Source organism: Trematomus bernacchii, unplaced genomic scaffold, assembly GCF_902827165.1.
Source record: "Trematomus bernacchii unplaced genomic scaffold, fTreBer1.1, whole genome shotgun sequence".
Taxonomy (NCBI): Eukaryota; Metazoa; Chordata; class Actinopteri; order Perciformes; family Nototheniidae; genus Trematomus; species Trematomus bernacchii.
In genome coordinates this window covers 14,459,299-14,473,741 of record NW_022987739.1, presented here as the reverse complement: position 1 = coordinate 14,473,741, position 14,443 = coordinate 14,459,299, and the positions used below count along the sequence as shown (strand labels likewise).

The following is a 14,443-nucleotide window of genomic DNA, read 5'->3' as shown; positions in this document are numbered from 1 at the left end:
AATATTGGTCCTGTAAGTGTTATATTATGATATATGATATTACTTATATAGCATTGCTGATACCTATAGCTGTCAAATAAATTAATAGTTATTTAAAAATTGAATTTAACTGCAGTACTTAAAGAAAGGTTCTTACTTTCTACCATTGGGCTGAATATGGAAGTGTATGTATGTATATAATGACTGTCTGTCTGATACACTCTTGCAGTTTCGGGCAACTGGGGGTCTTGGCTGCCATGGAGCCCATGCAGTGAGTCTTGTGGTAAAGGTATGCAGTCCAGAATCCGCCTGTGCAACAACCCTCCTCCAGCATTTGATGGGCCGCAGTGTGAGGGCACAGACACCCAGACTCAATTATGCAAGGAGAAACCCTGTCCTGGTAAGGGCTCAGAGATCTGACTTTACGATTAAATCAGATTAAAAGAGAGTTAATACTAAAGTTTAACTGACTGATTATAATGCTTCTTTTATTTTGCCCACCAGTGGATGGGAAGTGGTCCTCCTGGGTGAGCTGGGGAGCCTGCAGTGTTTCATGTGGAGGCGGGACCAGACAGAGGACACACCTCTGTGCCAGCCCCGCCCCTCAGCATGCTGGCAGGCAGTGTGAAGGCAACGACGTCCAGATCGACTTCTGCAACAATGACCCCTGCCCCAGTCAGTCAAATTAATTTACCGGGTCATTTGGCTTCACTCCTGGCTTTTCCTTTTCTCTCTCTTACATTTTTTACACTTTCTTTCCATTAGTTAATGGTAACTGGGGTCCATGGAGTAGCTGGGGCAGCTGCAGCAAGACGTGTAATGGAGGTCAGATGAGGCGCTACAGGACATGTGACAACCCCAGATCAGCCAATGGTGGGCGAGCGTGTGCAGGTGCAGATTCACAGATACAGAGATGCAGCACAGCCAACTGTCCTGGTGAGTCAGCATGTTTAAGAAAGTGTAAGTGGTTACAAAAGGCTAAGGGTGGAGAGGTTCCTTTGGGTCAATAACATGCTCTTTAAATGAGAAGTGATCTAAATAAATAGAACTTGTATTTGCCTTTCACATTGAATTTACTGAACATGATTGCTGTATCTTTTTTCCTGTCTGGTAAAAAACTCAACAGCATTGTATTACTAAACTGGGCAAGTATGGCCACACCTCTTTTTATTGGGTTGTTGTCCACCTTCTATTTCATAGGAATATTTTAATGAAAATATCTATACATTTTCAATTACAAAACATTTATTGGAACAAACAGTGTATTTAATTAATCAGGTAAATAAGAAAATACTCTGCCTTTATGTCTGTTTTTTGATGATTTGTGTGTTAGTGTTTGTAGTGATTTTATGTTTTTTGGATATGTCAATGCAGTTGATGGTAACTGGGGCTCATGGCAGCCATGGGGAGATTGCTCTACTTCCTGTGGTGGTGGAGAGAGGACACGTGTCCGTCTCTGTAACAGTCCGTCTTCAAGCAACGGTGGCCGGCTGTGTCCAGGAGACTCCTCTCAGCTGTCCAGATGTAGCAGTCAGGCCTGCCCAGGTGAGCCATTTTAGTCAAGATGCGTATATTGCATACTGTATGTGTGCAGTTGAGTGCAGCAATCAAAGCTTAATATGTTTTCCTTTTTGCCAGGTGGACCACAGAAAGCACGAGGGAGCATCATAGGGAACATCAACGATATTGAGTTTGGCATCGCCATCCTCAATGCCACCATCACAGAGAGCAAGTCTGGAGAGAGAATCATCAAGGCCTCTATTACTAATGTACCAAGGACATTAGGTCAGTTTTCCAAAATGTTCATGTGTTTAAATCTTCTACTTTGATATGAGATATGCATCAAATAACAATGCCTTCATGCAACTTAGTGCACCTTAAATTGTTCTCTCGAACCTTTTCAAAATATGTAATAATTCCTCTGCCTTTTATTTCAAGGTCCTGCAATGAGAAAGCTCATCTCGATCCTGAACCCTGTTTACTGGGCGACTGCACAGGAAGTGGGAGAGGCTGTCAATGGCTACACGCTAACAGGAAGCATCTTTAGGAGAGAGACACAGGTGGAGTTTGCCACGGGTAAGAATAAACATATATTTTTGTATTTGAATGATTGACTGATGATATTGGATTTGTCATTATGTTATCATGGGGACATCCTTGAATGTATCTGTCTGTTTTGTAATCTCGGTAGGTGAGATCCTGAGGATGACCCACATTGCCAGAGGCATGGACTCAGATGGAGTGTTGTTACTGGACATCGTCGTGAACGGACACATCCTGCAACTGCCTTCACACGCTGACATCAGCATCAAGGTACATAAATAAGCTGTTCCCCTGTAGCCCCTGTAGGTATAGGCCCTGTTATATACACTACTGCTCTCTTTTTGTTTATCTTAGCTACACAATGTAAAACTACCTCAAATATGCCTCAAGTTTACACTTTTGTTTTTACTCAGGACTACACAGAGGATTACATCCAGACGGGCCCGGGCCAGCTGTACGCTCTGTCCACCCGCATGTTCAGCATCGACCGGGAGAGTGTGCCCTACTCCTGGAACCACACCATCACCTACGACCAGTCCAAGGGCAAGATGCCTTTCCTCGTAGAGACGCTGCACGCCACAGCCATCAGAGCTCACTACAACCCCCTGGAGGAAGTGTTGGAGTATAGCATACAAGCTAATATTGCTAAGGGTGAGAATTACTGTCTGTAAAGGACTTATTGTAAACAAATATTTTGCCTATGAGTGAGAAATGGACTGAACAATTTATATAAGACTCTTTTCCAGTCAGACTTTTACATCTGATACGTCTATTTTTCTTGCCATGTTTTTGTCTGATCTGTGATACAAATGTAACTGAAACATGTTTTCAGGAGATCGCAGTAACCAGTGTCCTCAGGGATTCACGTTAGTGTCTGCCGGGCCCTACTGTGCAGGTAATGTTTATCACCACACAGCATGCTAACGACCCGTCCACATGGCAGCGTGCGTTGCTTCAACGGAGACGCTTCCCATTCACTTTGAATGGGGTGACGTCAGGCTTTGCCGAACTGCATTGTGGTTCCGTCGCGTCGCTTTGCCTCCATTGCTCGCTTCAAAAGTTGAGAAAAGTTCAACTTTTCAAGCTTCGACGGAAGCGTCAGCCAATCAAATCATATGCCAGTACAAGCGCTAGCCAATCAAACCGCGAGATTCATGTGATTGGTTGTTGGTCGCGCGCCAGACACGTCCACCGGCAAGCTTCAACGCACGCTGCCGTGTGTACGACTCATAGAGAATCAGTTCAATAACTTTGTAGTGAAATGCTAGTTTATAAAAATTATATTTTAAGTTAAACGTATATTAAAAGTGCTTGATTCCCATGGTGATAATAAAATAACCTTTTAAATGATGTCATGCTTATCCAAATGTATTTAGCAAAACTTAACCGTTGTAGGCTAAATTCATAAGTTTGATAAGATGTCAATTAGAAAATGTATTACCTAACTCTTTGACAATAGATTTCGGTTTATGCAATTTTTTAAAGAAAAAATGTCTCGTTCCAGCTTTTCTGCTGTCTTTACTCCTTAATTACAGTCAACTTTTTTTATGTAAAGACCTTTTGCTGGGCTTTTTTAAAAACACTGATATTTTTCACCATTTTCTGACATTTACATTCACCCAAACAATTAAACAATGAAGCGAGATTAATCAACACAGTCATCTACATTGAAATAACTGTTAGTTGAAGTTTACGTGTTGTTCTTTATATGCAAATTGTGTGCTGCAGATGAGAACGAGTGTGAGGTCGGGAACCCATGTTCTCATACTTGCCACAACGCCATGGGCACGTACTACTGCTCGTGTCCCCGGGGCCTCACCATCTCAGCTGACGGCAGGACATGTCAGGGTAAACAACTCACCTCTGAATCAGTGCTGTTAGTATGATTATTGCACATAAAGATTATTGTTTTAATAATTCCCTACTCTTAATTCTCATAGACATTGATGAGTGTTCACTGGATGCGAACGTGTGCCATGATGGAGAGGACTGTGAGAACACCATTGGCTCTTACCGATGTGTCATGCGCTGTGGGCGGGGCTTCAGGAGAACAGCTGATGGTCTCAGCTGCACCGGTACATGACAAATCTTAATAGATAAACTTACCATTCGTTTTGAGTGATGCTGAAGTTAAGCTGTACAATTGTCTTTGTTGTTGCTCAGATGTAAACGAGTGCCAGGAGTCAAATCTGTGCAATCAACACTGTCTGAACACGATCGGCAGCTACAGATGCGCCTGTGAGCCGGGCTACCAACTCAGAAACAGACGCTGTACAGGTGAGATAGATAATTTATCTGTTTTATTTAAAAAAAATAACTACTGTTTTTGGACTTTTTGTATAATGAATTACTTGAAACAATACTATCACATCATTTTCTTTAAGAAACATTGACCTCCTCTGTCCTCTCTCTGATCACTGCAGATATAAATGAGTGCAGACAGAGGGTTTGTCGGTCAGATCAGCAGTGTAAAAACACACGGGGGGGTTACACCTGTATTGACCTGTGCCCCAATGGTATGACTAAAGGCGGCAATGGGACATGTGTAGGTGAGTATTCACAAACATACATTCTTCCTTGTTAAGCCAGACGGCATCTGCTAAAGTGCATTTATTAAAGTTCAGACTGGGAGAGATTATGATTAACTCCTGTGTCCTTTGTGCTGTAGACATCGATGAGTGCAGGGATGGCACTCATCAGTGTAGATACAATCAGATCTGTGAGAATACCAGAGGCAGCTACCACTGCACCTGTCCACGTGGCTACAGATCTCAGGGAGTGGGGCGGCCCTGCCTCGGTATGTACATCTTTATTGCTTATCATAAACATAACAAAAGTTGAATCCAAAATGGTATTACATTCAAAGGGTTTCATTCGCACTGATCAGGCAGGTGATACTTCCACTTGCCAAACCATACAGCATGTTGAGCAAAGAAAGAATGTGAGAGAAATGTGCACTGCTATTCCCTTACACCTCCCATCAGCTTGCTTGCTTCTGCCGGCATATTTCTCTCTTTTTTTCAGTGACTCACTCCTGGTGAAAATATTTAATAACTGCTATGTAGCTCGGACATTATCTTCAGTGCTTGCTTACATTTCAAAAATGCTGCTGGTTAAACCACTGACTAACTCATGACATTAAATACCTTGCAAAGATTTTATGCCTGGTATCAGGTCCTTCTTAAAGTGTGACCCCTAGTGGTCCGTGAGTATATTGGTAACATTTCACATTTGAAATAAATACATTTAAAGTGTTTCTCAAATTGTTTAAAAATGACTAGTATACATGTAGGTGGCAACAGAGACACACAGTCAATGAGTGTGTAAACAATGCTAAATAAATGGAACAGTGTAAATAATTAACTTGTGTTTAATGTTGAATTCATGTTAAACTTGGGACTGCGACCATAGTTTTACTGTTTTTTATTTTGAATTCGATATAGAGAAGGTTAAGCTGTCATTATTAGGCTGTAATTTGTTATAAACTGTTGGAGTTGTAAGCAGGCCTTTTGTTTTTGGATATCTGGGGAGTTAGGTGGTCCGTGTGTGTTTTTTTGATTGGTTGTCCTTGGTATGAAAACGTTTGAGAAACACTGCACTATGTTGAAGCTACGTCTGCTCACCTACACTGTCAGATAGGAGAAAGCGTAGGGAAGTAGGACAGAGGTAGGGGAAATAAATGTCTGCTTCTTTTACACATCAACCATAAAAAGACCAGCACCATGACCTCTGCTCCATCTATCCCTCTGTTTCCTTTCCCTCTTCTTCAATCTTCAAACTATCCTCTTTATGTCTGGATCTGGCTATTTCCTGGAGTTGCTTTGTAATGGCATATATTCACTGTTTCCCTCGTGACACCATTAACATTGTACGCTGAGCTCTGTCTTTGTGAAGAATTCCTCTGGCATGAATTGGATTTCGTAACGTGTTAACTAGATTCAAAGTAGTAGCATTTAAAGTTATTATCTTTAAAGTTTTGATTTGACATGAGAAGAGATTATCTCTATCTCTCATTCTAATACGACAAATGTTTTTATAGTCTCAATACATTTCTGTCTTAGGGACATGAACATGTATTGTTGTACAGTGGGGTAATTGACATATCCCCTTTTTTCCCCCATTCTCATCTCCCTCATCTCATCTCTATTTTCATGGCCTGCACCACCTCATTTCTTTTCATTTCTAAATACCACCTTTATTTTTTTTTGCACCTTTTTCTCCTCTTTTTCTATCACTTTGTCCTGCTGCTGGTCTTTCTTTGTGCTGAGGGCAGACATAAATGAGTGCGAGCGGCTGCCCCAGCCCTGTGCCCACCAATGCCTCAACACGCCGGGCAGCTTCAAGTGCACCTGCCCTCCAGGGCGCCACCTGCTGGGGGACGGCAAGTCCTGTGCCGGTCTGGAGCGTCTGCCCAGCTATGAAAGTTACTCATTCGGCTACCGAGCGTCACAATCCTCTCCTGAACACAACTCCCACCAGCGACTGTACCACAACTTGGCCTCTCAGAGCTACCACTCCTACGGCGCCACCTCAAGGGGCCGTGAAAGGAGCCGGAGCCGCAGAGAGACTCATTCCTCGCAGCAGGGCTCCCTCGCTTGTCTGCAGGGGTTTGAGTCCAGGGGGGGCTCCTGCTTAGGTAACAATGTAGGACAGGCAGGGTTGAGATGAGGGAGAGGAGGAACGTTTTTTGTAGAGAAACGCTCTGCTTTGCTGCTTGAGGATTTGCTGTGATTTTAGAATTGTGGGCTTTAAAAATGTGCCTTAATTCGGCATTTATCTAATTTTGTCTCTATCATTATGTGGTTGTTTGTGTGTGTGACACCGACAGACATCAATGAGTGTGAGGTGAGGGATGCCTGTCAGCATGAGTGTATGAACACACCAGGGAGCCACAGGTGTCTCTGTCCAGCTGGTTACCGCCTTATGACCAACGGCAAGACGTGTCAGGGTGAGAGAAACTACTGCTTCCATCTCCATCATTTCATTTTATTATAGCTTGTACTGTAATCGTGATAAGCTGTTTGCTGTATCTACAGATATAGACGAGTGCCTGGAGGATAACATCCAGTGTGGGGCCAACCAGATGTGCTTCAACATGAGAGGAAGTTTCCAATGTATCGACACACCTTGTCCACCAAACTACCAGAGGGATCCAGCCACAGGGTAAACCTCCACGGAAACACTCTCAATTAGGATTAACCCACAAGATATCAAACGTGAACAACACAGGCTAAAAAAAAACTTTGGGGATTTCAAATTATAAACTCAGTTAATCAAAAGTTCTTCATGTATCTATTTTGGTACTGTAACATGCAGATAGTTTTGGTGTAATTTGCAAAATTTGGGACAAATGGTGCTGATCGCTCCTGAGAAAATGTCTTTACAGCCAGGTTTGTCAAGATTATGATTTGTCTGTACATGGTGATTGTGCCAAATAATATAGAATATCAATAAATCCAATAATAAATAGTGTAATGAATAAATATAAACCCTACAGTAGATGGTCACTTGCAGTTTCCTTAAAAAATACAGTACTCTATCTATCTTCTGACAAAATATAATATTTTTATTTTTTTGGCACATTATACTCAACTCAACTCTGCTGTGTATGTTGTGTCCAGGTTCTGCCTGAAGGACTGCCCTCCTAACGACCTGGAGTGTGCCCTGAGCCCTTACGCCCTGGAGTACAAGCTGCTGTCTCTTCCCTTTGGCATCGCAGCCAACCAGGACCTCATCAGGCTGGTGGCCTACACGCAGGACGGAGTAATGCACCCCAGGACCACCTTCCTCGTGGTGGACGAGGACGCCACGTTACCTTTCGCCCTGCGAGACGAGAACCTGAAGGGAGTGCTGTTCACAACACAGGCGCTTCGAGAGCCCCACACATACCGAATGAAGGTCCGCGCCCTCTCCTACAGCGCAGACGGAGGAATCGAGTACCAGACAACCTTCATCGTCTACATCGCCGTCTCTGCATACCCCTACTGAGAGCACTTTAAATGAAGGCAGACAAAGGTGCGGTGCATTGCATCCTAAATAAGTGAGTGGGTGTGTTTTTTAAAAAGCAGCCACATCAGTAAACAAACTGAAAAACTCTCAATGTGAGCGGCCAGTGAGTGCATACAGCCCTGAAGACAAGAGGAAGTAGATTAAAGGTGGAAACAACACAAGACACAGGAGGGTAACAGTTGACTTGTACAATGAAATTGGCTATGTATTGGCTTTAATCCCAGGAATCCAAAACCTCAGTCTGTCAGGACTTTTTCAGTGAAATGTTTAATATGTTGCCTTGCGGTTTTCCCTGCCCCCTCAGATGTATTTATAAGATCAACAAGATTTTGCTCCTTAAAGCGGAAGTATTCATCGGTGGCTCCCATAGCAGATACCAACCCTACTCAACAAATATTAGCTAGCCTTTTATTTACATCTACCTACTATTAACTTATTGGGAAGTGCTTGATTTAGAAAAATGGGCAGTTCCCTCGTCTGTTTAGCCCTTGTGTCATTAATGACCAAAGTGAACATTTGACTCTTCAGATACGGTGCTCATTTCGGTGATAGAAAGCTTAACTGTTAGATCTTCTACGTCCTCAGGTAGTCTAGTAAATATAAACCCTATCTTATCATTACACTACATCATCAATGTGCCATAAACTGCTCAATCCAAAAGTTCATATCAAGATGTATTTTATTTTTATGACTTGTACATAGTTTTTTTTTTTTCTCATAATGTATTGCAATGCTGTACTTATTGGATCCATTTTGTAATAAAACTGTAATAAATGAATATACACTGAAAAAAAACCTGATCCTTTATAAAGCATTTCACATCGACTCAAGCAAGCTAATGAGAATAACACTGAAGAATACAAGAGCAAATTTAGGAGTAGAAATAAGTTCACTCTGAAATCAGAGACAAGGATTCCTCTGTCTGCCATATTGTTTATTTATTTTTATTTTATTCAGTGCTTTTGACTGAATAATTGTTTTTTCTGCAGAAAACAATCTCATCGTAATTTAAAAAATATATAATTGTATTTTCTTTGAAGGTCACAGTAACTTCAGTAGCAGATAAGTTACATTTACAACAGTGTTTAGATAATACTAATTCATTTATTTAAAAGAATGAGGATAAAATAATGGGAAATTTGTGAAATGTAAACAAATATCTGCTGGACAGCATACACTAAAAGCTAGGTAAGTGCTCTCCTTCACCTCCAACATTTAGTTTCTAGCATTAATAAATGAGTGTGGATGTAAAACAAAGTCATGACAAAGTTATGATTTGCATTCATACCTTTTTTATTTTTGTCAAAAAAGCATTAACATAAAAAAAGTAATATAGAGTAAGGCAGATTGTACATCAGTGTGGTATGCTCCCTCAGCTGGAAGAGCATCTCAGATTTATGATACATGAAAATATCAGGCTGTTTTTTGTTTTCATGTAAAACTAGACTTTCCTGCAAGAGGAAGAGGAATCTAGTGTCTGGATGCTTCATCACTGATGACAGTATTTAAACATGAAAACCCATGTCTAAATATCAACTGTTGATAACTCGTGAGAAAACACAAATGTATGCGTCTTTTAGAAAAAGCTATTGAAAATCCACCAGTTTGATTGCAAATTAGCAGAAACAAAACATTATGCTGGGTCTAAATTCCCCTGATCACTACATACTTTTTTCAAAATGGCAAATCTTTCTAACCATAAAACACTTTGCTTGCATGTTAATTTATACTGTTTATTCGTAGAACTCCACCACTTAGTTTAAAAAGAAAATTCTCCAATACATAAGGGAAACAAAATCATCACTATAAGCTACAGTATTACCATGAAAGCAAAACAGATCATTTGGCAACAGACGTTATCTACCCGATAAGGCAGATCAAGCTTCAACATTTCCAGTTTTCCTCATTAAAAAAAAAAAAAAGCATAAGTGATAGTAACTCCCTACTGCTATACCACGTGTGGAGGAATTGTTAGAATGAACAAGCATAGATTCAAACCCAGATGCAATACAAAAACCTCCCATCTAGAAAAGATAGGTATGAAATGCTTGACAGAATACTCAAAACTCAAGATTGGGATCATGCAAAAAATACCTTTTTAACATTAATTATTTTTATTTAAGTCTCTCCTACACCCTGATATATTCGAACCTTTTAAGCTGTGGTCAAAACCCAACTTTAAAGCAATAACAAACCAAGCGGAAAATGTTTTATCTTAGATATTGTTTTTCTGTTAAATACCAAAATAAAACAATATGAAAAAGGACTCTAATGGTGACATGTTATTTTTTTCTCAAAGTACAGAAAAAGCCCCATAATGCCCTGCTCAGTGACAGAGGGTGCATGAGAGGGTCAGACACACGAGGGATGTGAGGAATAGCAAAATAGGATTAATAAGAGTGGTGGTGGAGATGCATCGTGGGTAATAATCCTTAACTGGGGCAGCAGGCAGCGTGAAAGGATGGATGGATGACACCAACCCCCACCCTTCCCTCCCGCTCTACGGGGGGGAAATGGCGACCCCCGGGTGCAAATCCACCATCCTCCATCTGTGACTGTGCTTTTCAAGAGCCTCCCACAGCTAAAGTGTGACAGGGAGAGGCAATGAGAGGATTTACTGACAGAGACTCTGGCTTTTACACCCTCAGAAAATCTCTAGTGAAGAGAAGATGGAAAACAAATACTGAGAGAGTTTTCCCTAGAGAAGCAAAGCTGAAACCCTGTGTGGGTTTGAATGGAGGAAATATTGCTGAGTCATGCCTGTGAGTGAGCACAATCGTGTCTGTTTGTATGAGTGTGTAGATAAAGTACTGTACAGCAGTGGCTCCCAACCTCTTTTACTTAGATTCGACTGACAAGAGTGGTAGAATGATCCTGAGTTAGAATCAAATCCAGGAATATTCATTGTTATCTCCCCTCGGTTGGGAAGCGCTGTGTGTACAGCAGAATATTTACAGACTGCATAGGAATGACATGAAGACAAAGGGGAATACAGTAAGGAAATCTAGGAAGCAGTACACATGTAAGGTTCTCTGTAGCACCCTGTGTTGACTGGGCTGTGATCATGAATGGGAATACAAAATAAAAACATGTTTCTTTAACACAATGTGATGCAGATTTGATTTGTTTGTCTAGCGGGATCACATTGGGTTAAAGAATAGTTTTTCATTTTAGTCCCTCTGCCATCTGTTAGACGACATCAACAATATCCTATACGTGTTATTGATGTGGAACTGATCCTCTTCTTTTAGACCGTTTTCCTCGCTGTTAGTACCCGCACGATGCTGCCGACTCCTCCAGCTGCCAGAGCCTGGAGACACAGAGAAAATATGATCAGGTTTTTAATACTGAAACTAAGTCTCTGTTAAGCTCTGGTAGCTCATACTGTATGCAGAGATGTGACCACATTTAATTAATCCCAAACTGGTCTTTTACTGTCCCACTATGACGCCATACATTATCCTGTTTAAGATACATTCATTTCAGTTACAATTGTTGATTACCATAATGTCACGATTTCCAAGCTTTTCATTGAGTACATTTACTAACACAGAGAAAACAACATCACGGACTTTGAACACTGCTGGAGGACATTTCCTTTAAAATGTCAATCTTCCGCGTAAATCTATGTTCACTTCTCCCTCTAGTCCAGCCAGTATATAGAATGCATAACTCAAAAATGTGTCACCGTATGATTATGCCAGATAATGAAGTGCAAATATTTACCTTTTCATGCCACTGCAGCAGGACCGCGCTGCTGTTTTCTGACGGCCTCTCGAAGCCTTTGTAGATGTATTTCATCAGCAGGTCGACGCCATTTTTGTCGAGGGACTGCACCCCTTTTTCAATGTCACTGCTCTTAAAGGCGCTGAGCACCTTCAGCACCAAACCCTCCGCACGTTCCTGAGAGAAAAGAAGATACATGTGAATAGGAGAGTTACCAAGTAGTTCGTTATTAGTCTGTTTCATGAACTCTTAAATACTGCCTAAATCGTTCTACTGTTTATGTCCAACAAACCTCTCATTTCATCATTCATTAGCATAGAGTCCACAAAGTGATTCTATAGAAAAACAGGACTGTGGTAAATACTCGTATTAACCAGGAGAACCAGACCCACCTTGACGTTTTGGTTCTTCGTGTTGATCGGCGGGTTCTTCAGGACTGCTTGTAGAGCCTCCATCAGATTACCTGTGCAGGGAGGGTTAAGGATGCAATGCAAAACAGCTGGTGGTTTAATAACTGTAGTTAGTGTTAGTAAGATCCTGAGAGTGCTGCTCTCTCTTTTTTGTTTATTTTTAGAACAACAGATCCTTCCAGCTACCTGAGATATGTCGCCACTTATGAATGAATGAATAAATAAATATATATATATATATATATAAACGTATTTGGTTTATCTCTCCATTTCTGTGTGATTAATGTCTGCAGAATCAGTTGTTTGAGATCTTTAGGTGGGTGTTCGCATGCATAATATAAAACACATCAAGTTTACCCATAATTAAATTTGCCGTTTTACAATTCAAATGTAAAATATAGGCTCACATTATAATGTTAAAACTGCTATTGCTATAAGCTCTAGATATTGTTTCACCTGTCCATACTGACTTTGAAGAGAGTCCTTAAAAGTGCAACCCAAATGCAATTTGGTAGACAATCTAAAGTCCTTGTTATGGAAGAAAATAAAGGCATGGTTAAAGGATCAGCAGGGGGTAAGATGAGGATAATCAGTACTCTTGAGATAGACAAAAGTTAAAATAGTGTTAGCATAAAATCCCCTCTTTGCAGTGTTTCTTTCATCAGCTAGTAGCAAAAAGGATGAACTTCTTAATAAATACTATCGGTATAAATCAGTATGAGCAGTGTGCCCTACTTGATATTACTTAAAAGCACGTACAATTAGTTTCCATGTTCATAATTTGAGTATTGTTGTTGTCAGATTTGTAACGAGCGCGAGCCTTTCCTCCTGCCCTGCAGCATGAGGTGGGAGGGAACTGTCTTATTCAATGAGGAAGTGCTGCACTTTCAAGCCTTATAAGGCCTATTAGACGGAAACCGCTGGCTTCACACTTTACAGAAACACTATAACTGGAACTGCTGTATCAAAGAGGAAGCAGATCGTTTAGCTCATGAGCAAAACCTTGTGCTTCTGCTACACTCAACCTACTAAGCTAACCGGCAGAAAACACGATGAAGTTACTCGACTATTTAAAGACAAAAAGGATATATAGGCCTGGCCTACCATTACATTGTGAACCTGTTTGCAAATGCACACTTGCTTAGAAGTTAATATAAAGCTTGGTGTGTCTTGGAGCAGAAATCCCTGGAATGTGTCTGCCAGGCAAGTCTGGACAGTAACTGGCCTACTTGCAAAACGCCCTTTCATACCGGCAACATACTATACAGAGAATACATGAAGTTAACCATAGCAGCCATAAATACACACCGATTGGTGTGGTTGGTTTCTTCAGCAGTATGTGGATGCTAACAGGCTAGCTAATAATGTAAAGGATATTGTCTGATGAGGGAGTCCACCTCTGCCTCGTCGGGTCCTAGCTGGTTTTCTGCTCCGTCCTCCTCGTCCACAAACTTGTTCTCGTCGTACTCGTCCACGTCCACACGCCTGAAGCGGGCAGCGTTCCCGGTGGTCTTCGCCATTTTGTTGGAGGGTTTTAGGAGTCTATTTCTAATCGAAAAGGACAAGAGTTCAAGCCCAGGTCCGGCCTTTTTTTTGTACAGTACTTTTCTTTGATACGGCTGTCACAAGCAGGCAGCTTCCTGATTTCCTCCCGTTTCCTCTGGGTGGGTTTTGCTTCCGCGTTCACGACATCGCCCCATAGTGGACACAATGTGAAACTGCAAGTCGTTGTCTGTAGTTACCAGTTGTTGCCACTAGAGAGCGACAAAACATTAGACTTCCAGTTTAAACTTATTTATTGCCTCGTGCACAACCATCATTGCCGAGGAGGTTTTCGCCCACAAAGAAATGCTCTGGTGTTTTGATGCATACAAATAAAATGTCAAATAAAAAACAAATCAAGTGTGGTAAAGGTAAAGGAACTTGAATATAAAAACATATTTCTTATCAATGGAAGAGCTGTATACAATTCAATAACAGAGAAACATTGGCAATTACAAATCTTCTCTTTCCAACCAAGACTCTAATTAAATTGAACTTATTGTCATGTAACATGCAACCAAGTCATGTTATTCAAAGAGAGTGCACCCATTTCCACCGACTTTAGGACAAATTATGCCAAAAGGTTTAACCTGGCTGCTTTTAATAATCCAGATTGTACATGAGTGTCTTGTTTCAAAGCAATGTCTTACAATCAGAGGTGGAAAAAGTCCTCAGATCTTGTACATGAGTAAAAGTAGAAGTACCACAGTGAAGGAATACTTTTTTAGATGTAA

General features: G+C 41.1%; 2 protein-coding genes across 2 annotated transcripts in view; one reads left to right on the top strand and one right to left on the bottom strand.

Moving 5' to 3' along the window:
- The window catches only part of hmcn1 (hemicentin 1), an 80,585-nt gene extending 71,759 nt beyond the window's left edge, over positions 1-8,826 (top strand). The window contains exons 90-107 of the mRNA XM_034147735.1: positions 209-379; positions 484-654; positions 745-915; positions 1,354-1,524; positions 1,618-1,764; positions 1,918-2,055; positions 2,171-2,292; positions 2,436-2,673; positions 2,855-2,917; positions 3,751-3,870; positions 3,963-4,097; positions 4,186-4,299; positions 4,446-4,571; positions 4,691-4,819; positions 6,296-6,658; positions 6,851-6,970; positions 7,059-7,185; positions 7,644-8,826. Coding sequence (XP_034003626.1) covers positions 209-379; positions 484-654; positions 745-915; positions 1,354-1,524; positions 1,618-1,764; positions 1,918-2,055; positions 2,171-2,292; positions 2,436-2,673; positions 2,855-2,917; positions 3,751-3,870; positions 3,963-4,097; positions 4,186-4,299; positions 4,446-4,571; positions 4,691-4,819; positions 6,296-6,658; positions 6,851-6,970; positions 7,059-7,185; positions 7,644-8,010 — 2,993 coding nt within the window. The 3' untranslated portion in view covers positions 8,011-8,826. The remainder of the gene's footprint in view (positions 1-208; positions 380-483; positions 655-744; positions 916-1,353; positions 1,525-1,617; positions 1,765-1,917; positions 2,056-2,170; positions 2,293-2,435; positions 2,674-2,854; positions 2,918-3,750; positions 3,871-3,962; positions 4,098-4,185; positions 4,300-4,445; positions 4,572-4,690; positions 4,820-6,295; positions 6,659-6,850; positions 6,971-7,058; positions 7,186-7,643) is intronic.
- Positions 8,827-9,303: 477 nt separating this feature from the next.
- On the bottom strand, positions 9,304-13,830 carry arpc5b (actin related protein 2/3 complex, subunit 5B). The gene is made up of 4 exons (XM_034146990.1): positions 13,545-13,830; positions 12,150-12,222; positions 11,758-11,934; positions 9,304-11,341 (listed from the first exon to the last, which is right to left on the bottom strand). Exons 1-4 carry the CDS (start codon positions 13,685-13,687, stop codon positions 11,279-11,281), a joined length of 456 nt encoding a protein of 151 aa, XP_034002881.1. The 5' UTR covers positions 13,688-13,830; the 3' UTR covers positions 9,304-11,278.
- Positions 13,831-14,443: the final 613 nt, after the last annotated feature.

Coding starts and splice junctions, on each gene's coding strand:
- arpc5b (XM_034146990.1), bottom strand. CDS start 13,687: ATGGCGAAGACCACCGGGAACGCTGCCCGCTTCAGGCGTGTGGACGTG. Junction 11,935..12,149: donor CGAAGAACCAAAACGTCAAG/GTGGGTCTGGTT, acceptor CTTTTCTCTCAG/GAACGTGCGGAGGGTTTGGT. Junction 11,342..11,757: donor TGCTGCAGTGGCATGAAAAG/GTAAATATTTGC, acceptor CTGTGTCTCCAG/GCTCTGGCAGCTGGAGGAGT.